Raw genomic sequence first — 13,734 nt, 5'->3', positions numbered from 1 at the left:
CCTTGTAAATGAATCATATTATTCTCCTGAACTTCTTGGAGTTTATTCTAATTTGAGTCTCTTTAGTTGTTTGATTCTTAGGGCCATCCTAGAGTAGTTCTATCAGTACTCTGTTCATAAACTTATTTTTATTTCTCAGAAAAAATTCATAATTCCCACCGACTTGATTCTTTCTCTGCTATGCAGAATCTGTCATTCTTCCTACCCCACCTTTCCTTCCTTAACATCCTATCAAAATGTAGTATTCTGTTAGAAGAGTAGGGGGAAACTTGTGATCTTACCTGAGAGTCAATGTAATAGAAAATGATTAATATTCTCAAGCTGCCTACAAGGGCAGAGTCCATTTTATGGATTATTTTATAGATGGGATGACATTTGGCATAATTTTTAAACAGAAGCCTTCCACAAATACTTATGTCCTCATTGTTTTCCCATATTCATCTTTTTCCTTAACCTTAATCCTAGCTCTTAGAAAATTTGTAGGCTTTTAAAAATACCATTTAGTTTTTTTCATGTTTAACTTTGTTTCCCAAATCAGATTATGCTTCTTCAGAGATTATATCTTAGACCTCTGTGTTTATAACTATCTAAATGCATAATTTTGGGGCAGATAGTATGGTGTTAAAAACTCAAAACTAGAACCTAGGAATTTTACTTCCCCGAACTGTGAGATTGGATAAATCATAGCTTTATTTTCTCTGGGCTTTTAATTCTGAAATGTAATTGTGTTTAGTAAATAGTTCAGAATTCTTTATAATTAGAATATCAAAAGTTTTGCAAATGGATGTGACTAACAAGGATTAAAGTTAATTTAAAAAGTTTGCTTTTTAAAGTGTAAAAAATCCATAATACTATGTTGTTTAGTAAATCCTTTAGGAATAGATAGCTTTCAGGTTACCTTGAGGTCTGAACTGTTTTTGGGAGATGGGAGAATTTTTAAATTAGGTGGAGTTATATACATTCTTGAAGGTTTTCTTTTTTTCCTAGATCACATTTTGCCTTATTTGTGCGATGTTTCTTCTCCTAATTAATCACCATTAATTCTTTGCTGGAATATTTGATATCAGTCTGGAGACATTTCTCTTAGTCATTCCATTAAGATCTGTACCTATTTTAGCTCTGGTTTCACATTTTACCAATGACTTTGATGAAATTATTTTGGATCAAGTCTGAGAAAGTTAACTACTTATAGTTACCCCTCCTCCTTCAGATTTCTTTCTTTCTTTTTTTTTTTTAGATATAAATATTGTTGAAATAAGCCAGAACTAAGATGAGTTAATGACAGGAAAGAATGTAACATACGTTTCTGAGTTAATAGAAGCATTTTATATAAATATTAAGTAGAATCATTAAACTTTTAAAATTCAAGATTTTTAAAAAGCAAATCTATGATGAAAAATATAATGGTAAATAGTTCAGGCATAATTTGGTTTATAATTTATTGTTTCCTAGTTATATTTAAATTTGTCTCTTTGCTTAATTGACTTATTTTTTTTTGTTGGGTTATATATGAATAATTTTAAGTTTTTAAAACTTAGTTTTTAAATAATCTGATCCTCTATTTTTAGGCAAAAATGCTGGCTACTTTGGGGGGAATATCAGAGTATTCTAAATGAACTTAATTTAGAAGAAAAAAATATTTTTGATACAAAATATAAAATTTCTGCTTTACTTTTGCTTGTATAATGTGATGTGAGTAAATTAAAGCCTTTCACATCAGATTATCAAATAAAAAATGTATTTTTAAAATTGTTTGGTGGGTTTTTTTAAACATCTCTTAGGAGTGGGGCAAAACTGTGGGGTTTTTTTAGTCTTTTTCAAGGGTACTTTTAGGGCATTAGCCTGGTGTGATTTGCTCTTCCTTTTCTGTAAGGGCTGAATCCCTCCTTTATTTGTGTATATGTAGGTGCTTATAGCTCCTTTTGCCTTTTAGACTTCCTGTCTTTTATTGTATGCCTTTTTCTTTATTTTCCTTTTGTTGATTCCTCTTTATGTTAAGCCATTGCTTATGGTCTTTGACTATGAAATTACCTATCTACCTTCTCTTAATATGGCAGGCTTCCTGTGTTACCATTTTTTTTTTCTTAAAGTGTACTAAACCTGCGTCTAGGGTTGTATATTTAGTACTAATTTATTATATATGTATGTACTTTGCCACTGGCAATTGAAACAGAAACATGAATTTTAATAGCTATAATTGTTGTTGGTCTTATTTTCCAGGCCAGAGATCCTCAGCAGGAACCTATGGAAGAGATAGAAAATTTGAAGAAACAACATGATTTATTAAAAAGGATGTTACAGCAGCAGGAGCAACTGCGAGCTCTGCAGGGAAGACAAGCTGCTCTTCTTGCTCTGCAACAGAAAGCAGAGCAAGCTATTGCTGTGATGGATGACTCTGGTATGCCACAATCTTAGAACGTTGTTTTAAAAGCAAGGCGTGATAGTACTGCGAGGTGGATGCTGGTTATCAAATAGTCAGATCTTGATCATTGACAAGTTTAGAAACCTAAATGTAAGGCTTACCCTGTCCTGTGCTTTTCTCTGGTTATGCAGAAAAGATTGCAGGGACAACTCCTGGCCATCATACTGTACCGGGCAGACAGCCATCTCGCTCTCCTTTTCATCAGAGAGTACCCTTACGAGGTAAAAGGGACAGGCTGTAGTTCTGTTTTTGTACCTCAGACTGATAGTGGCGTTGATGCTTTTATTTCCACCTTTTGTACTTTATTTAGGTAGGATTGCTATATTTTGCTTGTCTCCCAAGGAAGGGTTAAGACCTTAAGTAAGATGGTGATTAGATTTGTAGAGCTTTTTTAGCTTCTGAGGTTACTGGTAGTTCTTTTATTTCAATTAGGTTTCCATTTGTGTACAGTAGTTCCTTTGGGCCATGTTTTTATCCTATATAGTCTTCCTGAGACTCAGAAATACTCTTGTTTCCCCCTAATAGTCGTATATGACTTAGGTGGAAATGTTATTGCATTGTTTAGTATTGAGTTTAATTTGTCTCATCACCTTCAAACCTAAGTATTTAATCTTCATTAAGTTGGAAACAAATTGTTACTTTTTAAAACTCAGGTAATATTTCTAGTAGTCTGTCATCCCATTCTAATAATTTATCACCCTGTGGGCTCTCCATTTTAGGTCCTCACTGAAGTTACCTTGTTACTCGATTTATCCTGCTGCTCACACCCAGCCCACTGGCTCAGCCCTCTGGTCACTGTTATGCATAATTTAATTTTTCCCTTTTCATAAGGAACTTTATGACTTGCAAGTAACTTACTCTTTTATAATAATTATATAGTTGTATATAATATATATAGTATAGCATATAGTAATAAGTATAAGATTTAAAAGAAAATCCTCACCAAGCCTATGCTCATTGATTTTTAGAGAGAAAGGAAAAGGGTGGGGGGTGGGGGGAGAGAGAGAGAGAGAGAGAGAGAGAGAGAGAGAGAGAGAGAAACATTGATCAGTTGCCTTCCATAATCACCCCCACCAGGTATGGAACCCTCAGCCTAAGTATGTGCCCTGACCAGGAATTGAACCCACAACCTTTTTGTGCACAGCATGATGCTCCAACTGAGATTCCTGGCCAGGGCAATAATTATAAGATTTTTATTCCCACTTTCCCTTTTAAAATTCAAAGTATCATTAGCTTTTACATTTAGGAAAAACATATATTACTAATGACCAATACTAGTTTGGTTAATAATACATTTTAAACACTTTTCAAATTGGAGTGTTAGATTTCAGAGACTTTCCTGTGATAGTTATGTTATTTGAAATAGTTAAGTTTACATCATCTCATTTGATTATCACAAAATTAGTCTCGGGCGCTTTTCTTGTTTTCTCACTTTATAAAGAAGGACCTCCAGCACAGAGTTTGTGACTTGTCTAAGCTTATATGAAATTTTAGTAGCATCAGATCTCTTGAGTTTTAGGTCAGTGGTCTTCTGTTTATGAACTTTTATTTTTAAGTAAGCAGATAATCTATTTTAAAAAAAAATGTGTACTGTTACGAGGCAGGGACCAGGAATAGGACGAATAATTTATTTTATATACTATTTCAAAAAGAACTTTAGGTTAATAATTTTAAGACAGATTTACTCTTGTATTTATGAGATTTTGCAGAGGAATACTGATGGAAAGCCACAATTGTTTTATTTAATTTTCTGGTATATAAGAGCACTCCTGCGAAAGAGTGCTCTTTTCATCATTTAACTAGAAAGCTGTGTGTTAGTTATCTAGACTGTAATTTCTTCCTTTTCAGAACATAGTTTGGACTAGATGTGTGGGATTCTCTCCAGCCCTGAAATTCGAATTTCTCAATAGAAAAAGCTAGTATTTTCATTTTAAACAGAAACAGTTTATAGCCAGTGTCTCATTTAGAGCTAGGCTAAGCATGGGGTGGCTGGATAGTAGAGCACCAATCATTATCAAAATTGTCATCAGAATACTGCCTTAGAAAGGAAGATAAAAACTATGGTCTTTTAGTATGACTAGTATTACAAGCATTTACTTCAATAAATTATCTGTTCTGTTGCAGGGGTCAGCAACTGATGGCCAGCTGGTTTTGGCCCACTATCTGCAATAAAGTTTTAGGGACTATAGCCATGCCCATTTGTTTATGTATTTTCTGTGGTTACTTTTGCCCTATAATGGCAGGGTTGAGTAGTTGAAACAAAAACTGTATTTCTACAAAGCTTAACATATTTAATACTATCTGAATTTTGAAGAAAGTTTGCTAGCTTCTGAACTAGAGCATAATTTGTTAGTGGAGATGGGAATTGAGCCCTATCAGAATCAGCTGTTCTTTTTCAGACAAGTACTTTCCCTAAAACAGCCCCAACCCAGACTACTAGACCTGTCCCCATCCCCACTCCATTCAGTCACTGTTGTTAATTGGGATGTAAAAGTATCCCTCCTTAAATGTTGGGATAGAAAAAGATGAACCACTATCTTAGAGTTTTGTCAGTTTCCCTTTATTTTCAGATTAGATGGAAACAATAAAATGATTGGTTGACAAATAAATATGAGGGTTAACTAGTTTCAAATTATGTTAGTGGAGGTGTTTTAAGTCCTGTTTCCCCACAATTTATTTTTAGTTTCTCATAAATTAAGGTGTTGTATTTATTTATTTACTTTAATTAATCGTTCTTAATTTTTTTTCCAGTTGTAACAGAAACTACAGGTAGCCTATCTGGAGTTAGTATCACATCTGAACTAAATGAAGAATTGAATGATTTAATTCAGCATTTTCATAATCAGCTTCGTGATTCTCAGGTAACAATTTTTTCACTATAGCTGAGTTTAAAATCACATTGATAAACAGTGGAGCTCAAACCTTACTGAGCATAAGTATTATCTGATATGATGGTTAAAATAATGTAGATTTCTATTCAGTGGGAGTCTTCCCACCTTTAAAATTATGATTCATACATTTAGCGTGGGCTTTCTTCCATGTGTTCTAGTGCTGGTAGTCTAGGGACTATACTTTGAGAAACAATAAATTAGAAGAAAATCTATTTTGAATGAAGTGATTAGTGAAATTTTTCCTTTGTGTGCTACTGAATAACACGTTCTTTTTTCCTCTCAAAGATGAATGGACACAATCTTTAAACTTGTTTTGTTTGAATCTATGTCCTTGTAATAATTTCTAACAATTTTAAGAAAGTTCTTAAGTTTAATTTCAGAGTAAATAAGTTCATAATTTATTGACCTTTTATTTATTTAAAAAAATACATTTTTTTGATTGATTTTTTTACAGAGAGAAAGGATGAGGGATAGAGAGTTAGAAACATCCATGAGAGAGAAACATCGATCAGCTGCCTCCTACACACCCCCAACTGGGGATGTGCCCGTAACCAAGGTTACGGGCACATCCCCAGTTGCCCTTGATCGGAATCGAATGCCCTTGATCGGAATCGAACCTGGGACCTTTCAGTCTGCAGGCTGATGCTCTATCCACTGAGCCAAACCGGTTAGGGCATGACCTTTAAAAATAATTATATAAATGCAAACATTTCAGTCTGTGGGCCTTGAGTAAGAAAAGTGAATTAATACCTCTCCAGTGGAATTGAGTATGATTGAAGATGCACTATCACCTGCCTGCTGAACAACTGGAAATAAAAGAATATGGCCCAAACACTCTTGGGAATTATTCAGCAATATCTAGTACATATTTTCCAGGAATCCTGCAATATCCCACCTTAAGAAATTCTATGTTCACAAGGAGTCATGTTATGTACAAGAATGTTCATGCAGGATTGTGTTAATAGCATAAAAAGCAACCTAAATGTTCATCCATGAACAGGAAAATGGACTAATAAGTTATGTATACATAGAATGAAATCCTGTAACCAGTATGGTAACTGAACTAGAGCTGAGGAGTGAAAAATGCAAGTTTAAGAAGGGTACCACTTAGTGTATGTTTAAAAATGTATAAAGAATGTATATTTTTTTATGAGTACATACATAGGTATTACAGACTAAAAGCATGTTAATACCTTTGGAAAGAGTAATGGGATTGGGTATTTTTATGTATAGAGCTTTAGCTGTATTTATAAGGTTATAGTTCTCTTTAAAAAAGAAATTGATGCAAATGTGGCAAAATGGTAAAATTTGAGATCAATGGCATTTATTCAATACTAGAGACCCAGTGCACGAAAATTTGTGCACTTGGTGAGGGGGGTCCCTCAGCCCGGCCTGCGCCCTCTCCCAGTCTGGGACCCTTCAGGAGATGTCTACCTGACGGCTTAGGTCTGCTTCCTGGAGGATAGGCCTATGCTGGCAGTCAGACATCACTCTGGCAGCCCGGGAGCCCTTGGGGGATGTCCGACTGACAGCTTAGGCAAGGAGCGGGCCGATGGTTTAGGCAGGGAGCTGGCCTAAGCCGTCAATGTGACGTTCTTAGTGCTGCCAAGGAGGCGGGAGAGGCTTCCGCCATCACCGTTGTGCTTGCAGCCATCAGCCCGGCTTGTGGCTGAGCAGAGCTCTCCTTGTGGGAGCACACTGACCACCGGGGGGCAGCTCCTGCATTGAGTGTCTGACCCCTGGTGGTCAGTGTGTGTCATAGCAACCAATCGTTTCGGTTCGTTCTGCCGTAGGGTCAATTTGCATATTACCCTTTATTATATAGGCTGTGATTCCCTAAGTCTTAGTAGACTTTTGAAAGGTTTCATAATTTATTTTAAATAGAGGAACATAGGAAAGAAGTGGATGGAAAGCCTTTGATAGGTTTAAGAAGTTAAAAGTTTATGGTGGTGGTAAGAGAGGGATTGATAAGGCTTATCCTACCTAATAAAAGAGTAATATATGCAAATTAATCATCACTCCACCATGCCCACCAGCCAATCAGAGCGAGTATGCAAATAAACCCAACCAAGATGGCTACAGCCACAGAGAGCAGGAGGGAGGCTTGGGTTTCCCAGGCAGTGGAGGAAGCCAAGCTTTCCACCTGCCCTTGCCGGCCTAAGCCCCCACTCAAGGCTACAAAGTTTCAATTATAGAAGGTAAACAAATCCAAACAGAAATGGCGGCAGCCACGGAGCTGGAAAGAGGGGGAGGCTAGGATTTGCCCTTGGCAATGGAAGAAGCAAAGCTTTCTGCACACCCTGGCTGGCCCAGGCCTCCTCTTAAGGCTACAAAGTTTCCATTGTAGAAGATACATAAACCACTAAAGAAATGGCTGCTGGCCACGGAGCGAGCAGGAGGCTTGGCTCCGCTCTAGGCTACAAAGTTTCAATTGTAGAAGGTAAATAAATTCCAGATACCAGGGCCTCCGCTTGGGTCGCCAGGGGGAGTGGCTGGCCTGCAAACCACCACATGCCCCTCGCTCAGGCCGCCCCACACCCCAAGGGAACCCCCACCCTGATCCGTGACACCCTTCAGGGCAAACCAGCTGGCCCCCACCCATGCACCAGGCCTCTATCCTATCTAATAAAAGAGTAATGTGCAGATTGACCATCACTCCAACACACAATATGGCTGCCTCCATGTGGTCAAAGATCCTGCCCCCATGTGGACACAAGATGGCCACTACAAGATGGCCAGCAGGGGAGGGCAGTTGGGAGGGACCGGGCCTGCAAGAGAGGGCAGTTAGAGGCTATCAACCCTGCAGGGGAGGGCAGTTAAGGGTGACCAGGCTGGTAGAGGAAAGAAGTTGGGGGCAAACAGGCTGGCAGGGGAGCAGTTAGACATCAATCAGGCTGGCATGGGAGTGGTTAGGGGGTGATCAGGCTGGCAGGCAGAAGTGGTTAGGGTTAATCAGGAAGGCAGGCAGGCGAGCAGTTGGGAGCCAGCAGTCCTGGATTGGAGAGAGTGCAGGCTGGGCTGAGGGACACCCTTCTTCCCCCCCGCCCCCGTGCACGAATTTCGTGCACCGGGCCTCTAGTTTTGTATAAAGTGTGGCACTGTGTAGTCATGTGTGTCTTTAAAACTACGTATATGTTTTAGTGGCACAAAAGGAAGCACTATGCAATTTAGGAATAAGAAAAGCATATACTTACCCACCGTACAACCTAGGCAAATATATATCTCTCAGGAAGAACATTTATTTTTTATATATTTTTATTGATTTTGGAGAGGGGGAGAGGGATAGAAACATTAATGATGAGCGAGAATCATTGATTGGCTGCCTCCTGCATGCCTTCTATTGGGGATCAAGCCTGCAACCTGGGCATATGCCCTTGACTGGAATTAAACCTGTACCCTTCAGTCCGCAGGCTGATGCTCTATCCACTGAACTAAACCAGCTAGGGCTCTCATGAATGATTTTTATGCCTTTTTAAAATGAGGATGCAACCTTTAATTACCTTAGTTTTTATTTTTCTTCTATTTTTTTTTATAAGCCTTTACCTGTTCCAGATAATAGGAGACAGGCAGAAAGTCTTTCATTAACTCGGGAGGTTTCCCAGAGCAGGAATCCAGCAGCTTCAGAACATTTACCTGATGAGAAAGTTCAACTTTTTAGCAAAATGAGAGTGTTACAGGAGAAGAAACAAAAAATGGACAAACTGCTTGGAGAACTTCATACACTTCGAGATCAACATCTCAACAATTCATCTTGTAAGTAAATCTGGCTTAGTGGTATTAGGTAGAAGACACATAAGTATTATAGCAGCATATAAATAGTTCCTTAGTAAATATTTGGTGAGTGAATGAACACATAGTTTCTCAAGAAAATTACGTTTTTTTGTGGGGAGATAGAACTTGCATGTGAAAAGCTTTTAAGTAATAAAGCATTATGATTAAAGCCAAATAGATGGTAGATCGGTTCTGTAATTCAGAATAGGGAAAGGATAAAGTTAGGCCTTGAAAATTGGGAGAATTTAAGGGAAAAGTAGAAGGTAATTAGAGTCTTAGACATAATAATACTGCAATTTTAACATATTCAAAATTTTCCCTTAAAGAAAAACTAATCCAAATTAATACTTGGTTTAAAAACATGAAAGTATTTATACCAAAAAAAGGGAGATAAAAAATGTTTATATAGTACATATAGTTTAATGCATAAATTCCAAAACATCCTTTTAAAAAATATATAACTAGTCATCTCATGTGGGAATAAGAAAGACAGTAATCATCCTAGTTATACTATAGAAACGGTCTTTTCTGCTTTGCAGATGTTTTACTTGCCTTAGACAATTTCCCATTAGCTATCCTCATCTTCACAAGCCTGGTTCCTGCCTTTTGCCCAAACAGTAGTAGGAGCTCTAGCATTGGAAATGGAGTCAATAGACAGGCTCAGTTGGTCATTATTCTTCAGCATTCCAGCTGTTCTCTTACTAAAGAAAAAACAAGGGTTAGAGATATTTCTGGAGTCCCTGTTTCTTCTCTTTGCCATGTTCAAAAGAATCTTAATATTTCTACCCTGAAACATACTCCTTTTCCCTGACCTCTGTTATTCTGCTACTCTCTAGAGTATAAACTAAACCCAACACTTATCCTTCCCAAACAGATTAACACAACTAAGAAAACCTTAAAATTTGAAAGTTGTATTCAAGGCCTTGTGATCAGTGTTATTCACATAGGAAAGTAGCACATTGCTTACTGATGATGCCAAAAAGTCATTCTCTTTCCACTGGAAAACTGCAAAGCAGCAGCAAAGGTAGAACAGCTCGGGAATAGAGTGAAGAGACTACTGGAAAGCAGCTATAGCAGTTGATAATGTAGGCAACAAGTAGAGATGATGTTGCTGTGAGAAAGAGACAAGTGACAATAGTTTAAAGTGGTGGAAGATAGAGAAGTACAAAAATTCTTAATCTTCATTCATTGCCCTTGAAGGCATAAGATAACCTTTGTCTGATCTGTGTGAACAGAAAAGTAATTAAAATGTAGTGGTTAAAGGACTACAGAGGATTAGCCATCATTAATTAGAATGTTTTATTGCTGAGTAGTAGTTCATAGTATGGGTATACCACAGTCACTTTAATAATTTTGCTTTATTTTTTGGAATAAGAAAAGTTCTGCTTGGAGACCGGGTGTAATTTCCTCTGAGCTATAGATTTGGTATTCTCCTAAGGACATTCTATGCTAGGGCTGCCTTGTAAAGATTTGTGGATGGTGCACTGCACATCATACACAGTGGCCTTGATGAACTTAACAGAACCAAGTTTATCAGGGGCTTTAGCAAGGAATACTGTAGTTACTTTTTAAAGGTAGAATATCATAGTTCTTGTCAATTTCCATCTTGTCTTTCGTTCTTTCTGTTTTAACTATGTTTGGTTGAGGGTCATGTTTATAAGTGGTCTGGATGTTAATGTTATTAAGTTTCTAAAATGTATGCAGAATTTAAGATGTTAAAACATGACTTCTGCTTTTTATTTTTCTACATCCAAACAAACTGTAAGGAAGTGTTTGGTGCCATATTTGTTTCTGATAACTTTTTTTTGTATGTGTGTAGTTGTGCCTTCTTCAGCCTCTCCACAAAGGAGTGTGGACCAAAGAAGTACAACTTCAGCTCCCTCTGCTCCTGTTGTCAATGGAGAATCCAATAGCCTCACGTCATCAGTTCCTTACCCTGCTGCTGCTCTGGTTTCTCAGAATGAGAGTGAAAACGAAGGCCATCTAAATCCAACTGAAAAACTCCAGTAAAACGCTTTTATAAATATTGTTAAATAGATTAAAATTGAATAATGGGGGTAATTTCTGGGTTTATTTAATATGATAAACATTCGTAAGTGATATGGTAGTACAAGTGTGTCTGTGTGTTATATGAGCAATCTTTAGGCTTCACGGGAGGTATGTGACATAGTAATATAGATCATTTCTATGAGCAAATGTATTCCTGTTTTCAAATAAAGAATTAGAAACAGCTGAACTACAGTTAAAATAAGTGGTTTAGAAGCTGGCTTTACAGTCAGATCGCTCTGCGTCTGTGTCTTTCAAGGCTCTGTGACTGTGGACAAATAACTTACCTCACATAGCCTCTGTTTCTTCATCTGCAAAATAGGGATGATAATATACTTGTTCACAGAGGTGTTTTAAGGATGAAAAAGCATTGGCGTGCCTCTTGGCACTTAATAAAAACATAAGCTAGTCATTTTTTGGTAAACATATGACATACTTTATAGATTTCTATGTTATAGGAACCATCTACAAATGCTCAATAATGCCTGCATACCTGATTTGCCTGAGAGCTAGTATTCAAATTGAGTATTTTGTACTTCTCATTTTAGATACATATTAAGAAATCTAGGAATATTTCTGACATTGCATTTTAAGCTGTTAACATCCATACCTGCTTAAAATGAACACTTGGAACTCTTTAATATGCTTTTGTCCCTAATACAGCATGAAAAAAATAAAGCTGAGATTTTGAGTAGACTATACTTGAAATTAAATTACTTACAGTCATAGCCCCTGGATATTTGACTAGACTTAAGTTTTGTTTGTGTTGGCTGCTATTACATGAAAATAATGCATGCTTTACTTTGCTAAAATAGTTATTAATATTATATATATATATGCTGTTTATCAGGAAGTTAAATGAAGTTCGAAAGAGATTGAATGAACTAAGAGAATTAGTTCATTATTATGAACAAACATCAGATATGATGACAGATGCTGTAAATGAAAACACAAAAGATGAAGAAACTGAAGAGTCAGAATATGATTCTGAGCATGAAAATTCTGAGCCTGTTACTAACATTCGGTAAGAACTTTTTGACTTTTCTCCTGTAAGTCTGCTGTTTTGGTCAGTGTAATCTTAATTGGTCTGTGTACAAAATAGGGAAGAGTTGAGTATAGTAGTTGAGTAAGTTTGCTATTTGTTAGATCAAATGCAAGTAAATTATAAGAAGTATCTAAATTAGCATTTTTCTACCTCTTTAATTTTAGATATAATTGTGATTTTTCAAATGTTTTAAGTTTCTAAATTGCAGAAGTTAATGAAAAGCAAGTGCCAATTATTTATAGTATGAATTTAAATGTGGAAAAGCCAATGACGTTCATAGTTTGGAAGTATTTTATCAGCAGTTCTAAACCTTGGTTATTGTTGTTATTATTTTTACCTTAAATAACTAAGCTGTTTTCTTTTTTTTAGAAATCCCCAAGTAGCTGCCACCTGGAATGAAGTAAACAGTAATTCCAATGCACAGTGTGTTTCTAATAACAGAGATGGCAGATCAGTTCATTCTAATTGTGAAATTAACAACAGATCTGCGGCCAACATAAGGGCTTTAAACATGCCTCCTTTAGGTACGATTGACTCTACTCACAGAAATGTTTGCCATATTGTTTTTGGGAAGTAGATTTTCTTTCATTAGTACTCTTAAGTTTATGAAATTATGGATTTCAATGATACCTGTTTTCAGCAGATTGTCGATATAATAGAGAAGGAGAACAGGGGGTTCATGTTGCACAAGGTGAAGATGATGAGGAGGAGGAAGAAGCAGAAGATGAGGCTGCTAGTGGAGCTTCATTGTCTAGTCACAGGAGCAGTGTGGCTGACGAGGCTCCAGAGGATGCTGAATTTGAACAGAAGATCAATAGACTTATGGCTGCAAAACAGAAACTTAGGCAATTACAAGATCTTGTTGCTATGGTACAGGCAAGTACTGCTTGGTTTTTAAAAAACTGCTTGTCAAATAGTACAGTCTTATAAGGTAAAATTTATGTATTTTGACAATTACATAACAGTTATACTAGTACATATTTATGTATTAAGTTCTTGCTATATGCCAGCTTTACATGCTTAGCACTTAAATTTATTTTTCAACTACAGTTGATATACAATATTATATTAGTTTCAAATGTACAGAATAGTGATTAGACATTTTATGAAGTGATCAGCTCGATAAGCGTAGTACCCATCTAATATTATACGTGATTATTACAATATTATTGACTATATTTCCTATGCTGTACTTTATTTATATTGTGACTATTTTTGTAACTGCCAATCTGCACTTTTTAATCCTTTTCACCCATGACCCCAACCTCCCTCCTATCTGGTGACAATCAGTTTGTTCTCTGTATCTGTGAGTTCATTTCTGTTTTATTTGTTCTTTTATTTTGTTTTTTAGATTCTACATATAAGTATTACTTACAGTTTGCTTTTTTTCCCACTTCACAATGTCTTGGAGAACTTTTCATATTAGCATATATAGTCCTATATAATTATAGATAAATAATTATGAAATATTATATAGAAAAATAATTATAAAATATAAATCATACTGCATATGTATGTGTGTGTTTGTGGTATATATTAAATACAACTCTTATTAGCTG

The 13,734-nt window shown here is 36.3% G+C and overlaps 1 protein-coding gene across 26 annotated transcripts in view; it reads left to right on the top strand.

The window, feature by feature from the left end:
- Positions 1–13,734, top strand: part of PCM1 (pericentriolar material 1) — an 86,940-nt gene that overhangs the window by 20,619 nt on the left and 52,587 nt on the right. For 11 of the 26 annotated variants that reach the window (XM_079779537.1, XM_079779529.1, XM_079779522.1 and 8 more), the window contains 8 exons: positions 2,221–2,398; positions 2,554–2,643; positions 5,174–5,283; positions 8,850–9,066; positions 10,904–11,090; positions 11,981–12,154; positions 12,545–12,699; positions 12,816–13,051. In XM_079779537.1, coding sequence (XP_079635663.1) covers positions 2,221–2,398; positions 2,554–2,643; positions 5,174–5,283; positions 8,850–9,066; positions 10,904–11,090; positions 11,981–12,154; positions 12,545–12,699; positions 12,816–13,051 — 1,347 coding nt within the window. The remainder of the gene's footprint in view (positions 1–2,220; positions 2,399–2,553; positions 2,644–5,173; positions 5,284–8,849; positions 9,067–10,903; positions 11,091–11,980; positions 12,155–12,544; positions 12,700–12,815; positions 13,052–13,734) is intronic. The other 15 variants (XM_079779519.1, XM_079779543.1, XM_079779535.1 and 12 more) reach the window with 3 other exon arrangements.

The sequence above is a fragment of the Cnephaeus nilssonii genome (genome assembly GCF_951640355.1).
Source record: "Cnephaeus nilssonii genome assembly, chromosome: 8".
Lineage (NCBI taxonomy): Eukaryota > Metazoa > Chordata > Mammalia > Chiroptera > Vespertilionidae > Cnephaeus > Cnephaeus nilssonii.
This window is presented reverse-complemented; position numbering and strand designations above follow the sequence as displayed.